This window comes from Paramormyrops kingsleyae, chromosome 8, assembly GCF_048594095.1.
Source record: "Paramormyrops kingsleyae isolate MSU_618 chromosome 8, PKINGS_0.4, whole genome shotgun sequence".
In the NCBI taxonomy this organism is placed as follows: domain Eukaryota; kingdom Metazoa; phylum Chordata; class Actinopteri; order Osteoglossiformes; family Mormyridae; genus Paramormyrops; species Paramormyrops kingsleyae.
Genome location: NC_132804.1, coordinates 26145696 through 26163756, shown reverse-complemented (window position 1 = coordinate 26163756; position 18061 = coordinate 26145696). Strand labels below are relative to the sequence as shown.

The 18061-nt window shown below is 50.2% G+C and overlaps 1 protein-coding gene across 1 annotated transcript in view; it reads right to left on the bottom strand.

Moving 5' to 3' along the window:
- The window catches only part of adcy6a (adenylate cyclase 6a), a 49335-nt gene that overhangs the window by 10370 nt on the left and 20904 nt on the right, over positions 1–18061 (bottom strand). The window contains exons 4-13 of the mRNA XM_023799753.2: positions 7371–7520; positions 6783–6904; positions 5120–5231; positions 3464–3591; positions 3002–3160; positions 2578–2719; positions 2048–2176; positions 1669–1697; positions 1030–1177; positions 324–421 (exon numbers count right to left, since the gene is read on the bottom strand). Coding sequence (XP_023655521.1) covers positions 324–421; positions 1030–1177; positions 1669–1697; positions 2048–2176; positions 2578–2719; positions 3002–3160; positions 3464–3591; positions 5120–5231; positions 6783–6904; positions 7371–7520 — 1217 coding nt within the window. The remainder of the gene's footprint in view (positions 1–323; positions 422–1029; positions 1178–1668; positions 1698–2047; positions 2177–2577; positions 2720–3001; positions 3161–3463; positions 3592–5119; positions 5232–6782; positions 6905–7370; positions 7521–18061) is intronic.

The following is an 18061-nucleotide window of genomic DNA, read 5'->3' as shown; positions in this document are numbered from 1 at the left end:
GTTGAATGCGATCAGCTGATGAAAGGGATATGGCATCTTCCTGCATAACTCAGATTCCCTCAAACACCACTGATGTTCAGCAAACTGATACAACTTAACTTTAAAAAGATTTTTTTTTCTGTTGTGTAATTTTTCTTCATTTTATAAGAATTTTAAAAATTCAATTATTGTCTCCGGTCACCCATATATATGGCAGAATGCACGTCAGTATAGTGACTCAATAGGAACCGAGAGGATGCTTGGTACGTGTGTGTGTGTGTGTGTGTGTGTGTGTTTGTGCGTGCATGCATATGCATGTGTGTTCAGGTGCTGGGATCACTTACTGTGGGAAGATGACAATCTGGATAAAGGAGATGAAGCAGAACACCAGCAAAGTACAGGCCACGTAGCCCCCGAAGCGATCGTCCACCTTCTTGGAGTACTGCGAACAGGCAAGCATGGGTGCGTCAGTCCGTGGGCACCGATACAGGCGGCTCCCCACACTTGGTATCATAGCCAATTCGGAATTACGGATAAATTAAACGTAATTTACAAAAGCACTAATGCAACTAACGGATATGCAATATGAGTGAATTAACAGTAACATTTCATCTATTTAATATGTGTTCTTTAGTGCGTATAGGTAATATATTTTTTCCTTGTGTGTTTTGCTATTAGGTGTCTTTAATGGTATGGGGGCGTAATCCTGATTAATGTGATTTCAGTATGGGATTGGGCAGATTACTTATGTCAGTCAGGAACTGCCTGTATTGATCATTTATACTTTTATAGCTACATCTGGATACTCTGCCATGTAAGAAACGCCCAGCTTGGGGTTCACTTGAGGCTGTGGAAGTCTGGCAGGTTGTGACCGACCGCAGGGAGGCGTGACACACAGTGTCATATGACAGGATCCTGCCAAAATGACGGTGTCACACGCAAGCCCAAAGCAAGAGTAACGTCCTATATGAGCTGCAGCAGGTGACAGCAGAGGGCACCAGACACGGGTGGAGGGACGGCTATGGTGGACGGGGTCAGCGGCCCACGCACCTTCTTCTCTAGGCTAGACGTCTGAAAGGTGAGAAGGAACTTGCGCACGTGGTCCTTGCGGAGCTGGTCGATGCTGCGGGCGTCGATGGCTCGCCCCAGGAACTCATCGACCTCGTCCTCGGGGTTCATGGCCTCCTGGACGCCCCGGCTGCAGGTGGGGGGGAGGAGGTGCAGAGTGCCATGGGAGGGAGGGAGGAGAACCCTGAATGGGGACCCACCGCCACGTCCGGCAGCACTGCGCTAAGCTTCACCCGAGTCCTCTCTCATGTAAAGCTTCTGCTTGGCCCAATGCCACACATATTAACTGGACATACAGCCCTGCACATCTTTGGGTTTCCCCTCGTTTAACACACCTGATTCAGCTCCTCGTGCTAATTACCACACAGCTCTAGAGCTGAATCATTTGTGGTGGAACAGGGAAGGAACTAAGCTACACAGGGCTCCGGTCCTCCAGGACTGGACTTTGACACCTCTGGTTTAAAACCTGAATATGTGTTGAGGTATCATTAGATATTTCATAGGAAAATCATTCATTTTCAGTTGAATAAGTCAAGGTGACCTTGAAGTCCTACTAATTCAGTGTAAGACCTTAAATTGCTCATAATCTGGCCACTTAAAGAAAAAAAAGCAAACGCTTACTTGTCTTTGCTTGACGTCTCATCAATGCCCTGCAAAAGAGCAGACATAAGCTATGAAACCCCATATAATAAAACCTATCAGCACAGTTTGATTTAGTTTAGATTAGATAAGGTTAATAATCCCAGGGGGAATTTCATGAAATGTATACTCAAAGAACAAAGAAAGGGGTCTTTGGCTTAATACTTAGTAGATGGAAGTGCAACAGAAAACTTAACTAAGATCAGTTCTGCATTATGGCTAATAATTAATTTTTCAGATGGGGCTGAATGCACCCAGCATGTGTTGAGTCTGCCGTAAACCACAGGCCTGGCTGGGGAGGCCTTCAGGAGACCCCCTGTCTGCTGCAGCTGGTTCGTGACGGTGTCCCGCCTACACTCACCATCTGCCTGAAGACCTTGGAGTCTTTGGTCCTAGAGAAGGATCTGTCAGGAACCCAGCGGGGCACCAGGCCTTCGTTAGAGTTGGCGCGGTTCCGTTGCATCTTGGCCATCATGGCTTTCTCCTCCTTCTGCATGGGGGACAGTGGCAGCCACTGTACAGTTAGGAGGGACACACTGCTGACACGCCCAAGGAATCCTCCCCCCTCCCAAGTCCACCGAATCCAGTGTAAGACCTGCTGGCAAACCAGGGAGTTAACTCAAGCAGGTAGAAGACGGCACGTGCTGGGCGTGGCTAAGGTCAGACAGGGTGCCGTGAAGGACTGTACAAAGGATGAAAAGCCCCAGAGGAGCTGACTTCTTCAATGGCACAGCAGGTAACATAGCACTACAGGATGACAAAGTCCAAGGACTGGGTTCTGCCAATCTAGCAAAATCCTCAGTGCTGCTTCCATTGATGTGTGCGTATACCATGTGTCAAGTGCTTTGATAGGTCAATTCGAACTGCCCAATTGGAGGAACTGAAACTGACCCTTTTCTGGCTGCAGCCCAGCACCAGGAAGGTCTCGATGCTGTGCTCCTTCAGGTAGGCGTTTCTTTCTCCACCGAAGCCCGGTTCTACCTCGTAGTCCCCATTCAGGTACTGCAATGTGGCCTTCGTGATGTGGATGCGTCTGCATGAGGGGGCAGAGACCCAAAACTCATAGCTCAGGCTAATTGTGATCGAGGGGTGGGAGGGTGTGTCAGTTACATCGTTCGTACAGCTTTAGGAAGCATTAATCGGCATCGTAGATTGTTTTAACTGGTATCTGTGTAATAGTAATTTATTGACCACATGAAAACAAGTAATACTCTTATACTGACTGTGTTTTGTATGTAACTGAATACATCAGTAACACAACACGTTTTTACACACCCACCCCCCCCCCCCCCTCGGCGAGGCCCCGCCTCCTTACCCCGCCTTGCCGCCAGCCTCCATGTGATTGGCCAGGGTGACGTCGTTGGACCAGACGTCGAACTGCCACTTGCGCAGGCCGAGGACGCCACAGTGCACGCGGCCGCTGTGGATGCCCACACGCATGTTGACGTTGACGCCCGTCACCTCGCGGACCAGCCTGCACACAGGTGACATGCGGCCTGAGCCGGACGTGTCTGAGCGCCCCCTACAGCTCTGTGCAAGTATAGCTTATGAGCCCAAAACTGCCTATTATTATTACTGCTTATTATTACTGGCCAAGAAGAACTTGAACCCAATGACTTCCTGGCATTTCATTTGCTAAATCATTGCTTCTTTATTTAAGAGTGTGTTAGACCTAGTGCCATAGGCAGAAAAGAATGTATTTCCCAGAATTAAAAAGAATGAGTTCCAACACGGCAGTCACTAGTGCCATGTGACCCGTGGCATACGTGAGACTCACGATATGGCTTCGATCATGTCGACGCCCATCTCCACGCAGCAGTGGGCGTGGTCAGCCCGGGGCTCCGGAAGACCAGACACGCAGTAGTAGCAGTCGCCCAGGATCTTGATACGCAAACAGTGGTTCTCCTGGTGGGGGGGGGGGGGTCAGTATTGAGTTACTGTACAGACCGTCTGATATACTATATGAGCTAATCAAAGACTTCACGGAACAGTAGTGTTTGTGTGGGGCCCCCTGTTGGACAGTCACTACAGAGCAATAAATATATAAAAAAAAACATTTCTTATTTACGATAAGGTGCTGAAACGCTGAAGCAGTATGTTCTGCTAACCAGCTAGCTAACTATGATCTTCTGACTATTATTTTTTAAGTTTTTTTTTTTTTCGGAGGCAGAAACAAGAAGCCCTGACTCGTTCATGTAGGTGGCTCTGATATTAATGAACTGCAGTGGTTCCATAAACGAGGCTGTTTAATTGATTCCTACCCATCTAGGCACATAATTACACTGAGTCACATGTAATATTAACATTTGTGCTTGCATTCCAAACATACATTTTGCTAAACCAAACCAGCTCTTTGTGAGCCAGCACAGAAATCATTATTTGTTAAAACATGCATAAACCCAAATTACGTGCAACACCAGGTTAAAGGTAAATAATCATCTATCTTTTAACTGTTCATTCTGGTCAGTGTTGTGGGGGTCTGCACAGGCTACATGGCTGGGGGACGCCATGTGCGGGATCCCAGTCCATCACAATACCAGCAAAGAATTTGGACACGCCAAGCCGTCCACAAAGGAGAGTGACAGTGTCGCATCACATGACCTTGGCCATCTGACCCAGGAGGAGTTTGACCAGAGGGTGAAGGAAAAGCGGCCAATGAGAGCTCAGCATATAGGGGGACTCCTTCGGCACAGCTGGAAATGCATCCCAGGAGGCCACCTCATGTAACTGGTGCGGAGGAGACAGTGGGATCAGCCAGTCTCTGGAGTAATTAGGGTTAAGGGTCTTGGTTTAGGTCCCAATGGTGGGATCACTCTGCCGGTCCAGGGATTTGAATCGGTAACCTTCTGAGGTCTGACCCATAGAGCTGCCCTACCACAACAAATTAATTTTTGTTTAACCCATTTTTGGTCAGTAATATAACTCCATATATGTTATTTAATAGTTTTAGTGTCTTTATAATTATTTTGAAATGTAGAGAATAGTACAAATAAACCTTCCTATGGGTAGGTGCGTCCAAACTTTATACTTGTGCTGTACACACTCATTTACATTTACACTCACACACAATCACACTCTACGGGCAATTCAGAGAAGCCAGTTAGACTGACTGGGCGTCTCTGGACTGCAGGAGGTAACTGGCAAGACATGGAAAGAACATACAAACTCCTCACACACAGACGGGATTGGAACCTCTATCACACTGAGCCCGAGTGCCATCACAAGCTAAAAGTAAATATGCCGAATGAAAACAACAGGAAAACAAACAAATGAAGAGGTGCCAGGACCAACCTGTCAACCACGAGTACATCTTAGTGCTATAATGCAGCAAGGAATCATTGACGAGAAACTTAGCGACAACCAGTGGATGTGAAGCAGTTTCTATATCGTGTCACTAGGGGGCGTGCGAGGGAGAGAAGAGCAGAACTCTTACCGAAGCCAGCTTGTCAAAGCGGGCAAACAGCTCGTTGAGGGTCATAACGAGTTCCTGGGCGGTGCACTGCGACGCCAGGCTGGTGAAGCCCTCAATGTCGGCGAACAGGATGCTGGAGGGGAGAGATGGAGCCCATGAGCATCTACAGAATCTCAGCTTCCGGGGCCATTTTGTATAACCGGGCCTATAGCGAACGCTTAAGAAGCACGCAGTGTCGACTCTGAATTACATTTTTAATGGTTCAGTAATAAAAGCCAAATATGCAATTAAAAAAGGGAAAATGTGCATGGTGATTTGTTCTGGCAAAGGACCGAGGTTTACCAAACATGACAAAAGAAAGAGTGAGAGAGAGAGAGAGAGAGAGAGAGAACACAGCTCTTTTTTTTTCAGTCTGTCATTTACGACTTAATTATGACTGGGAACATGACGAGGATCTTAATCAGCCAGGTTTATGCCCTCGGGGGGGGGGAAAGGAGAGCCTCCCCAGTCCCTCATATCGGACTCCCCAGGTACGCAGAGAGACACTGTAACCCAAGCAGGGGGGCCCCGCTGGGAGCTGGGAGCCGTGTTCCCTGCCTGATAATTGAATCTCAGCTGCAGCCTCTCGCCTTGTGGGGTTATCCTAACCGCCGGTAATTAACTATTCCCTCTCAAAAAGTTAATTAGCCTGTTCGCAGGCGAGCGGCGCTGCCCCAACTCCCCTGAGCGAGGCTGTGGCGGGCCCCACCCTGGAAAAGAACGGGGTGGGAGAGAAGGGTGACTGTTGCAGAAGAGAGAAAAAGAGGTGGATGAGAAAGATGGGAAGGAGGAGTGAGAGGAAAATGGATCTGGGAGGAGGCTGGAATGAGAGGGATGGGGAGACGACGGAGGGAAACGGCATTGGGGGGAGGGAGAGAGTGAAAAGTGAACGGCCAATGGAATGATCCGGAATGTCAAAGGGAAAGCAAAAGGAAATGAAAGGGAGGAGAGAGGAGTGTGTGAAAAAGAAAGGATGAGAAAACTAAGAAAGAGAAATTCCAGACCCCCTCTGTCAGCATGGCAGGGATGCGTGGAGACGGATGAATGTGCAAGAAATTCAAGGATTACTAACATACAAAAAAAAAAACTAAATAACATTTAGTTTATGCTTTTGTAACATATAGCTAGCATTACTCCTGGCTAGCTGACTGTTAGTGGAGCATCGATCGTTAAATTTAACAATATAACACTGTGGTTGACCACTTATACTCAAATGGTTTATTTACAGACATTTCACACTATAATAGAGCATATTTGAAAGATAATTTTGTATTAATATGTTGAAGACCGTTCCTGATGCAAAATTTAATACTGATGTACTGAAGTATTCCTGTCACATGACCAGCAGAGTGTTAAACCCAAGCGTTCAACTTAGCGCAGAGCTCAGAAACATCTATTCCCAGCACAGAGGCTGCTGGTTCGCATCCCGGGGGAGTCCTGCTGCTCTACCTCAGCAAGGACCAGCCTGAATCACACCAGGAAAATATCCTGCCGTATCGACGGGGAGAAAGGCCCTGCCGCCTTGGACAGAAATGGCAGCTTAGCAGCTAAATGTAAATGAAATCCTGCCATTTAGACAGGCAGCCTGGTGCCACGGGTGCCCAAGTTAGGGGGCAGGGGTCCTCGGTGCCCCCACGGCGGCTACCTGACGTTGTCGTGTTTTTGGATGTAGATCTTGTGGAACATCATGTCTTCTTTCTTGGCGTTGATGTCAGCCTTCATCTCCATGGCAACGTGCCTTGGCAACACGGACAGCAGCAGGCGCTCCTGAAAAAAAGCGCAGAGGGAGAGAGAGAGGGAGGGGGAGACAGAGGGAGGTGTGACAATTATGCGCTGTGACACCTCACCCACTCGTTCCACCTTGTGCCTTGAAGGAGTTCTGAATGGGACGGGGTCCGGGGAGGTGACACCCCGCGTGTTTGTATGTGTGTGTGTGTGTGTGTGTGTGTGAGAGACAGTGGAGGGGGCCGGCCTTGGGCATGTCACTATGTGCTCCTGTCACTGGGGTTTTGGGCGAGCGCTGGCCTGACTCTCCTCGCTTTCTCTCTCCCGCAGGGTTCAGAAACGCAGACAGTTAGGTCTCCCTCGTTCCGCCGGCACAGAATGTGTGTGGACATGACGAGTGACATGCTGTCAAAGTCACACTAACCCATCATGATTCAATCTAGCCGCGTTCCCACGTGGGCCCTGCAGGGGGCTCCCACTGCCTCCCCCCGCCCCGGCCAAGCCCCACCTGCTGCTGGTTCTCCCTCTGCAGGTGTAGCCGGGCCTGGATGTAGCCCCTGGTCTCCTGGAAAGCCTGGCGCTGTGACACCTCGGCCGGGTAGTGTGTGCAGATCCCGATGATGTTGGTGCACAGAAGGATCAAGACGTTGGCACTCAGCTGTGGAGGGGGGGAGGGGTGGGCATGGTTACAAACCAAGAGTGACAGAAGCAGGCAGATTTCTGGGGCTCTGCTGTGTTTATGAGCGGCAGAGATCTTACAAAAATGCCGACAAGGGCTTCATCTTGACTGGATACAGCACAGCACCAGCAAAATTACCAAAGGCTGGGAGGGCGGGGCTGTACAGAATTACAGACTTAATGAACTTACATAACACCGTCAAGGCAGAGAGTGAATATGAGCGATGACCAGTAAAACGCGAGATCCAACGCAAATCTTTCGAGGGAAAATAATTATTTTTTAAAACACATATTGTAATGAATCCTCACTATTTGATGAAATTGTTTTAGGGCCGAGTTTAACCCAAACGTCTCTCGTCATCCCCCCGCCCCCGATCTTTTCCCAGCAGCGCTGTGCGGCTGCTGAGTTGCACGTACACACCGCTTTAAAAGATTAATTCTTTCCTCCCGGAGCGTTCTGGTGTCAGAGCGCATCTGGCCACCGCCGAAAGCTCCGCGGAGACAGTGACACGCACGCGTGTGCCCGCACGCACGCACGCACACGCAGGGTCACGCCGAGCCGGGAGGGGTGTGTGCGTGCGGGGATGCGGATAGGCGCAGCGCGGAAAACCGCGCGAGAGGCTCTGATGTCGCCGTCCTCGTGGTACACACACGCACGAGAGCGGCCAGAATGAGCCTCCCCCCTGTTAAACGTCTCCCGTCCGCGAAACTGGCGTAACCAGCCTCCTTTCTCCGACGGTTCTCCTTTGGTATCACCCCCCCCCCCCCCTCGCCCGCTAGCTAGCTAAGATCCTCCCACGCTGTGCAGAACTCCCCTCTCCGATTCTCCCAGGACTTCCCTTTTTGAGCAGCACTACAGCAGCCTGGGAAAATGAAGTGACCCTTCAACAAGGACAACGTACTTCCGGTCGTATTTACGGAACGTATGGAAAGGAAATAAAGTCAGAGCGCGGCGCAAATTCCGCTTGCTATAAATAACAAACAAATCTGGCAGGAAGGGAATTCAGGTCACTGTTATCACATGAACCCCCTTCCCCCCACAAAATAACAAAAACCCGTAACATGACAGCCTTGGTGAACCATTTTAGTGCAAGTTCTTAAAGGTTTATGCCTATAACCTTCATTATGTCTGCTCAGAAAAAAGAGAACACCGTGAACGTGTGTTGTGTTAAATTTACCAGCGTGATTTTATTTCATGTAAAAAAGTTAAAATGTGATTTGGATTTTTAAAAATATGAAATGGAGTTAGGAATGGAAAATGGCGACCTCTGCTGGACGGAATCAATATGCCTGCCGGAAGGTCTCGGCGCTGCAGCTAAAATTAGGCCGCGAACTGTATGTCCAACACGCTCGGTCCCCGTGTCCGCGTTACACAAAGCGGGTATTTGCGGCCTTTTTCACAGCGCTGCGACCGAAATGAGCCAGGAACAGCCGTGTCAGCACAGCCAGGAGAAGCGAAGTACAGCACAATCATAACAAAGAAACACTAACACGTTATATAAAACATAAATAGAAAAGGGACTTTCTGCTTTCAAAACATTCATTTTTGCTCAGTGATCACGCGACATCGCTTTGGCCCACGTGACAGATCAGTCTGAAATGTCACTCAAACCGGAATGACTTCCTTTACAGTTCAATTAATCGACATGCATTCAACCAATTCTAAAACTAAATGCTTCGAAAAATGAATCTGAACTGTATAAATTACTGATCACTAGATGTCAAAATGCACGTTAACACAGAAAAGTAATCGGTCTTTGTCAGTCGATACAATAAAAGATTATCATCTCTAAGCAGGAAATGGCAACAAAATACATTACATATAATAAAGGTATAGTTAACCTTTATATGTAAACTTATACTGAAATTCAAGTGACTGTGTAAATGCCCTCAGGAGACTCTCAGCAACTTTATTACTTCAAACGGGGGGGGGGCTTACAAGGGCTAAGTGTTAAGGCAGCCTGTCTACAGCGATGTCAGTGATACATACGATGGATACAGACTTCAGAGTCAGCAAGGAGCGACTTCCTGCTGCTGCTCATTCATGTTTTGTCACTTTAATATCCAGACAGGAAGGACCACTTTTTTTTTTTTGTTAAAAAAAAGAAAAATCTGTTATGATAAAATCTCAGGCCACTTTCTTCTCTCCTGTCACGTCGCTCTCCCACTGTAACTCCTGCCTTTCACAGCTCTGTCAGTAAGTCAGCTTGAGCGGAACCAGATATCCAACAAATGCCCCTTTTCTAGCCACAGAAACGACCTTTTTTGTGGTCTTTTTATACGTAAGATACAAGTGGCTATAAAACCCGGGCTCCGGTTTCAGGTTGCGGTGAGAGTGGAAATCCCGGTGTAATCGGTAAATCGTGGGCCGGCGTGTGGGGGCATTGGGGGGGGTAGAGGAGGCATGCCGACGGGCTGCATTCCACATGCGCGTTGCTGGAGGTGACCCACGAGCAGCCCGGGGTATGGATGTGGAGGGGGTGGGGGGGGGGGGGCACAGCAAGGTCAGGTGTGGGCAGGACGGGGGGAATGGCAGAGCCTGAGCGGCGACGTTAAGCAGATGGCCCCCGCGGGGCTTGTTTACGTTCTCGTTGCTGTTCAAACAAGGGCTTTCAGGACCGGACCGGCAGGCTCCCGGGGGCCACGATCACTTGCTTTTCTCAAGAGGACAGGCCTGCGGCGTTTGCACTGTACACACCGACGGGGCCTTTGTTTACGTGGCTCAACGGCAGCTCACTCACTGCCCCCCCCAAGGCCGGCGACAGAGGAACGGCTCGGGACGGCTATTTATGGAAATGTGGACACATACCCCCCCCTCCATGTTGAAAATTGGATAAAACGCGCGGGAGCGACTGCCGGGGAGGAGAGTGAGGCACGGGCGTAAACATTGGCCTCTTATTTTGGTGTAGTGCCTTTTCCAGTTTCCAGTGTTGTGGCTACGAGTAAAACAGGAATCCATGACGACCCCCCCCCCACCCCCACCCAGAAAGACGACCCATATCCAAAACCGTTCGAAAGAAGCCAAATTTTTCGGCGTTGACCAAAAGCAGCCACTATCATTGGACTAAACTCTGTGCTATGCACTGAAGAAGGCTAAAGCACTGTTATGCAATGACTAAATGCCACATCTAGGTAAAAAAAAAAAAACTGATTAAATCATTACCCTGAAACCTTTTTTTAATAAAAACAGAAGACGAGCTGTATAAGTCAGTTGATTCCAGGAGCTGCCCTTCAGCTCCCTATCAGGCTAAATCCACGACGCTAATTGCAATTAGCCTGGCTGTTAGTGGCGGGACCCTCTGAACCAAAATTTGTCAATTTTCTTAGCTGTCTGAACGCATTCGGGACAGGGGGAGTTTACATGTTTGGGTGATGAGAGAACCGGCGTCTCGGTCATGAGGAACGGGGTGGGGGGGTTGGGCTGGGAGGCGACGATTAAAAGACAGTTGGCAGGGTATTCTGAGAAAGCATTAATAACGTGTGCATGCTCATGACAGACTTAATGTGCTAATGGCTTACTCGAGTGGAAACACACACAAAGATATTTAAACATTGGCTTATAAGGTCTAAACGTCAAAGTTAACAGGAGGGGGGGTTGGAGGTGAAGGGGAAAAAAAAAAAACGCAGGAAGTTTGCAATACACATTTCTGAAATATATCGCATGGAATCGCCCCAGGAAAGAGGCAGGGCAGCCTGGGTGGATGCAGCGCTGAAATAGTCCACCGCAGGTGGGCCCCTGACCAGCCCTGGGAGCCCGTCTCCTCCTGGTCAGCCATAGCAGGGGGGTCTGACATACACTCACGTGTGTTCCTACACAGCAGGAGCCATGACTGCTTAATACCTCTCGCAGTTATTGTTTAAAGGCCTGGAGAAAGCAAACCACTACATTTACTCTCCCAGCATAAAGACTAACGCTAATCGCTCCATTAAAGGTCACTGACGACTCACTTAACTTAAGGTGGCAGCTCCCGCCCGTCCTGGCGGGCACAGTGACGGCACCCCCAGCTGGCTCTCCGGTGCCCCTGCTGGCTGAGCAGGAAGTCGGGGGGGGGCCACTGAGGTCAGAGTGGTTGCTTGGCACCCGGGAACATGGCCTAACTGCCAAGGAGCAAAGCATCATGGGAGAACAGACAAATTTGAAGGATTTCTCCTGAGAAGGGTTCCTTAACAAAAAAAAAAAATGTCTGACATAGCTAACAGCAGCATAAGGCTGACGATAAAAGAAAGTGGAGCATTAGCACACAGCTAAGCTACGGCCCTTTATTCAGTTCAATTCTTTTTTATATAGCGCCTTTCCTGAAGGCCCTTGACAAGAGTGTGCGACGATCCATCATTACATCATTCGTGCTCGTCATTCTGCACCCGGCACTGCCAAGCCTACACAGTACATGTTAATATATGGACGGCCAGAATCAGCAACCACTGGAAGTATTTGACACTGGCCTTACAGCCCCCCTCCAAAGTGAGACACTGTCACTGCTAGCTGATCTCCAACAGTCTGATGGGGGTGTCGGTGCCGGGCCGTTCTGACCGCACTCCAGGGCCCGGCTACCTCCACACTGGGGGACTCTGAGCATTTTACTCGCCCACATTTCACAGTCAGCCTGCAGACACCCTGGGTTTTATTTTTACCCAGTGGTGGCTAAACATGAGGGGGGGTTAAGGAGGGTCGTTTCCGGAATAGCGGAGGGCTCCGGATGGCCGGCTGAATCCGACGGCGGCGCTGACGGATTATCGCTCGCCAGCGGGGACCTGGGGCAGGCGTGGGGCCAGGCCCCCCCCCCCGGATCCAATTGGGACAGGGCAGCGGCAGCACAAACGTACCATTGTCCCCATGCCCCCTGCCCGTTGGATGGTGTCCAGCGCCACGGGTGCGCATTCCGGGGAGGGCGGCCGCACTGGGCACTGTGGGGTATGAACGGATCGGGGGGGGGGGTTGGTCAGCTGAGGTCAGACACGTCAGCGGTGAAAATGTACTGATGTGGGAACGAATATTAATGATACCTGTGTGGAAACATACAGTATAATCAGGTTCAGAGCACTGGATTTCATGCCCGGTTCAGTAGTTAATTTAAGAGTTTTCGGGGCACAAGGCCGATCGCTCTTGCGGTGCTGATCCGAAGCCCGCAGCGGGTCCTGCTCAGGGATGGGGGCGGATTTAAGCGCTTTCCCAGCACCGCTGACTGATGGGACGGCGCTGTCCAAACGGGCCTACTGAGAGTTCCGTTTCACACGGCCGCCGATGTCCGGGGAGCATCTGGAAGTCTTTAAAACATCCGCAACCCCCCCCACCCCCACCCCCCCGGATCTCTGAAGCCACGCTCGGCACCCTGCGGATGTCACCAACCCTGGGCGACTCGTCTGATGTCAAACGGCAGGCCCGGGGGGGGGGTACCGCCGAATCGCGAAAGGACCCGACCCGGTACTCAGGGGGACAGTCTCTCACAAGCCAGGCAGGGACATCATCCTGAAAGCTGAAATGCCACCTGAGGAGCATCGTCCCCAGAAGCGGAACCAGAGCTGCATTGGCATTAAAAATCGGCTCTGAACTTTGGGGTCCCGTAGGGTAAATTTTGCAGACTGGGGGGGGGGGGCACATACCCATCAGCCCACCATGAAAATACCCAGTATGCCAGATGACCAGTGCAACCCTGCCCACAATCATATTTCAGGCATATTAGAAAGTGCATGAAGAAGCCAGTATACAAGTGTGATTTAAACCAATGCACATGTGTGTGTTTGTGTCTGTGTGTGTGTGTGTGTGTGTATGTCTGTGTGGATTAGGTTTATATTGCATTGTGGGGACCAAATGTCCCCCACAATGTGATAAAAACCTTTTATTTTGACGCTGTGGGGACCATTTTTCCGGTCCCCTCAAAGACCTGTGAATGCAATCAAAAAACTAAAAATACCAAAAGTCTCGTATTTTGTTTGGTTACTTATGGTTAAGGATAGGGCTGGGTAGGGGTTAAGGTCGTCATGCTGGGATTAGAGTTTTCCTCACAGAAATGAATGGAGAGTCCCCACAAATATATAATGACAAACCTGTGTGTGTGTGTGTGTGTGTGTGTGTGTATACCCCCATCTAGGGTGATCCTCTGCCGTCCCTCTGCGATTCCTGGTATGTGATCCAGGTTCCTATCAACCCTGAAACCCTGATGACTGGTTTGGAAAGGATGGACGGACAGAGAGAGATGGATGTTGAGCCACGAGTGAAACGACCAGTCCGTACAGACCGACTTGACCCTCTGGAGCTCTAAGCATCTGAAGCTGGTGTCCAGCCATCTTCCGTCACCACCCCCACCAAGCCCCCGCTGCTATCAATGTCACGGTGCTCCACAGAGGGGGCCCTGGCCGCAGAAACAGAGGAGGCCCGTAAGCTAGGGGGGAGAGCCTGGCATTCTGCAGACGGAACTGGAGAAGGCAGGCCTGTCCTGGGAGGCCGGCAACGGCTCTGCCAGTCCAGGGGGGTCACATCTAAAGCTAATTCCTGTAATGAGCAATAGGTCTGGAGAGCAGCCACTAGGCCTGAGAATCACCCCCCACACCGGATAATATAAATGACATTAAAAAAAGACATCAAAAAACATAGTCATACTTGTTTTATTGACGGACACTAGCGTATTGTTTCAGAATCTGCCAACGACTCCCACCCCCCCCCCCCCCCAAGACACTCAGGCGGGATTTGCTTCAAACCCAAAGTATCATGCGCTGACAGCTCCCCTGGGGCTGGACGTCCCAGAACACTGCGTGCTCTACGCCATTTCGGGCATTGATTCTGCAGGACACACCGGGGCAGCCAGGAACACCAGCAAGCTGTACCCCCCCCCCCCCCCCCCCCCCGGAGAAGAGGCCCCACCCCGCCCAGACCACACGCCAAGCACACAACAGGAAAACATTGGATGTTATTATTCTGTCATGAGTAAAACTCACAGTAAAACTCTGTCATTCGGCCTACATTACCCGGTGATCCTGACCCCACGCCCCCACGCCCCCACCAGAGTCACAGATTTCTACACGAGTTTCCTGGCACATCCGAAAGACTTCCCTTATAACAGTATCCAGAAGCACTAATCCGCAGGCTTCCACTGGCCACCACGATTGGTCTGCCATCCTGTCAGCCCCGCCCCCTCTCTCAGAGCCCAATCCAGCGTCCTGCCATGGACAGCAGATTGTCAACAGACTGTGTGGGGTGACTCCGCCCATCAGGCACCCTCAGAGCCTCCCACACGTGTCAATCTCGTGTACGATCCCGCAAGCTATGGCCAATCACCTGCTTTCTCCACAACCCCTTCCCAGAATCCTTGCTTTCAGAATAATGGTGTGGTCACATTTTTGAAAAATATTAAAATCTTCCCGCAAAAAAAAAAAAACAACTGTTGACGTGACCATCTGAGACAGAACTTTTTTGTCTGATAACTAGGGATGGCACGGTTCATAAAAAAAAACCGAACCGTTCGGTTCGCTTGTCTCGGTTCGGAGCATGCATGCGTCGCACGGTTCGACGGTTCATGACATGCGCAATGTAGCCTCGTGCCCCGTATATGACGTCAGTGTGTTTCCCTTTCGCGCGAAAGAATAGGCTATATGCACAGAGCGGTGTGACGTAGTTCCGGTAAAGTAAGTAATTTCCGATAGCCTTTCGTTTGCTGCGTTTAGCTCGTGTTTTCGGCGTTACCACCCTGTCTCTGAAGAAAACGTTTAAATTTCAGCCAACCGATAGCACACCATCTGAACAATGTTGTGCACCTTTGTTGTGTGACTTTATTTAATGTGCGGTTAGGCACTTTGTTAAAGAAAATTAAGTTATCTGTGACAAAGCACTCCAGTGAGTGTCATGCCTCGATCGTCCGTTCTTTCCGTGTGCCACGCCCCCTCGCTAACCCTGTGTGGATTCCCCGTGTTTACCAGCTGTTCCTGATTGTTGTCAAATTTGTCATTACTCCATTGTATTTAGTCCGCGTTTCCGTTTCTTTCTCCAGTCCGGTCATTATATTGTAATTCTGCTTTACCGCTCGTCTGTGTTCCTTTTGCTCATTAAACCCCGCATTCCCCCGATCCTAGGTCTCCTCGCCTCTGCTTCCCCGGTCAGCATTGTAATAGTGAGCCTGCTTCCATGCTGCAATGTGAACATTTGCCATGTTCCTAAAAATTCTGTTTATTGCACAGTGTCTGACCACACAGACCTACAGGCTATTGACAGATGATCATACTAGACATATCAACTGGACATATTTTGCACTATTACAGATTGATGTCTTGTACATACACAGAAACTGATTTGATCGATTACTCAAGAACATTCAATATAATTAATACCAATTTTTTTTCACACACACACATTATATATATATATATAACGAACCGAATCAGGCTTAATCAAGATAGGTGATCTATCATTTTAACGATCCCCAATTAAATTAACCCCGTGGACCGGACAAATACAAAACGAATGATTAAACATTATATGCGTCTCTTTTTGTATGTTTTCTAAATAAGACCGCGTGCCCATACCCAACTGTAATAGGGATTAAAGCGATCTATTCTTTTAGCATTTATGTTAAGGCAAGACTTATTTTATTACTGTTCTGGGATTAATAATGTTTAATAATTTTAATAATGTGCTTTACAGTAAGTCAAGTCAAATTCAGTTTATGCATGATTACATGATATAACTTTTTAAATACTGTATCCTAAATTGTGGATAATTAAGCTATATATCATATGCTGAAGTACATTTCTGGAGTGTTAAAGATTAAAAGAAAAAATAACAAGAACCGTACAGAACCGAAAACCGTGACCCTAAAACCGTGATACAAACCGAACTGTGGGTTTTGTGAACCGTGCCACCCCTACTGATAACATTTCACCAACAAAACTAATTTCCCTTCACAAGCACAGCAGTTTTGTTTTGAATGATCGTTTCTTCTGATTACTGAAACGTATCTGTCTGTAATCAAGAACAAAACAAAATGGGAAAAAAAAAGAAAAGTATGGCTTCGCTTTGAAGGGGAACGAAAGCCAGAAACAAGAGCCCTATCTGCAGCACTGAGAGGAGGTACTGACATTTGACAGAAAACAGGACCGGTCCCTGGCCCCACTGACCACAGCAGCCCAAACTCACACACGTAGCCGCCGTATGCTGTCCATATTCAAGGCCGAGTATCTGCGATCGGCTCCCCCCATACAAACTCCTGTTTACACTCCACTCCAAACTCAATAGTTTCCGTTTGACCACAAAGGGTCCGACCAGGAGTACTTAGGAGAGTCTGGAAAAAAGCTCCGGAGAGAGTGAGGAGGAGGAGGAGATTTATGGGCCTCTTGGAGCTCAGTGCGGTCACCCCGGGCCTGACCGGGAGCTCAGTGCGGTCACCCCGGGCCTGACCGGGAGCTCAGTGCGGTCACCCCCGTCCTGACCGGGAGCTCAGTGCGGTCACCCCGGGCCTGACCCGGAGCTCAGTGCGGTCACCTCGGGCCTGACCGGGAGCTCAGTGCGGTCACCCCGGGCCTGGGCCTGACCGGGAGCTCAGTGCGGTCACCCCGGGCCTGACCGGGATCTGAGTGCGGTCACCCCGGGCCTGGGCCTGACCGGGAGCTCAGTGCGGTCACCTCGGGCCTGACCGGGAGCTCAGTGCGGTCACCCCGGGCCTGACCGGGAGCTCAGTGCGGTCACCCCGGGAGCTCAGTGCGGTCACCTCGGGCCTGACCGGGAGCTCAGTGCGGTCACCTCGGGCCTGACCGGGAGCTCAGTGCGGTCACCCCGGGCCTGACCGGGAGCTCAGTGCGGTCACCCCGGGAGCTCAGTGCGGTCACCTCGGGCCTGACCGGGAGCTCAGTGCGGTCACCTCGGGCCTGACCGGGAGCTCAGTGCGGTCACCCCGGGCCTGACCGGGAGCTCAGTGCGGTCACCTCGGGCCTGACCGGAAGCTCAGTGCGGTCACCCCGGGCCTGACACAGAGGTGACCCAGTCCCAGCATCACTGACGCCGTGTTGAAAGCAAACAGCTGCTCGATTTGGCCGACGACGGACCTTGTGGTTGATGGCACCCACGTGTATCTCGACCAGGACCACACGTTCTGCGGATATCGTGCTTCCGATAAGTGAAGCGCTCATGCGGTGACAAGGACACGTGCCCCACCCCTCCGGCCCCCGCTACATTCTGCAGCCTTGGGTTGCTTGACACGTCCTGCTAAATCGGACTCCCCTCTCCCCGACATTATGGATCCTCCAATCAGCTCCCGGCAGCTCTGTCGCAGCGTGCCAACGCGTACCATGGCGTCCTCAGCACTCACGCACACACACGCACAGCCACACACACACACACCGTTCCCAGCCCCAGTTCCAGTCTGCTGTCCCTCCCCAGGGACACTGCTGTGTGTGACACTGTTGTTTTCCTCACTGTTATCAGTGCTGGCCAAAATCCTAGAGAGGGGCCGAGCGCTTTTACACCCTCGCTGAGTTACTGCCAGCGGTCATTTCAAACAAATGTATTAAGTCACATTAAGACGAGAAAAAAAACAC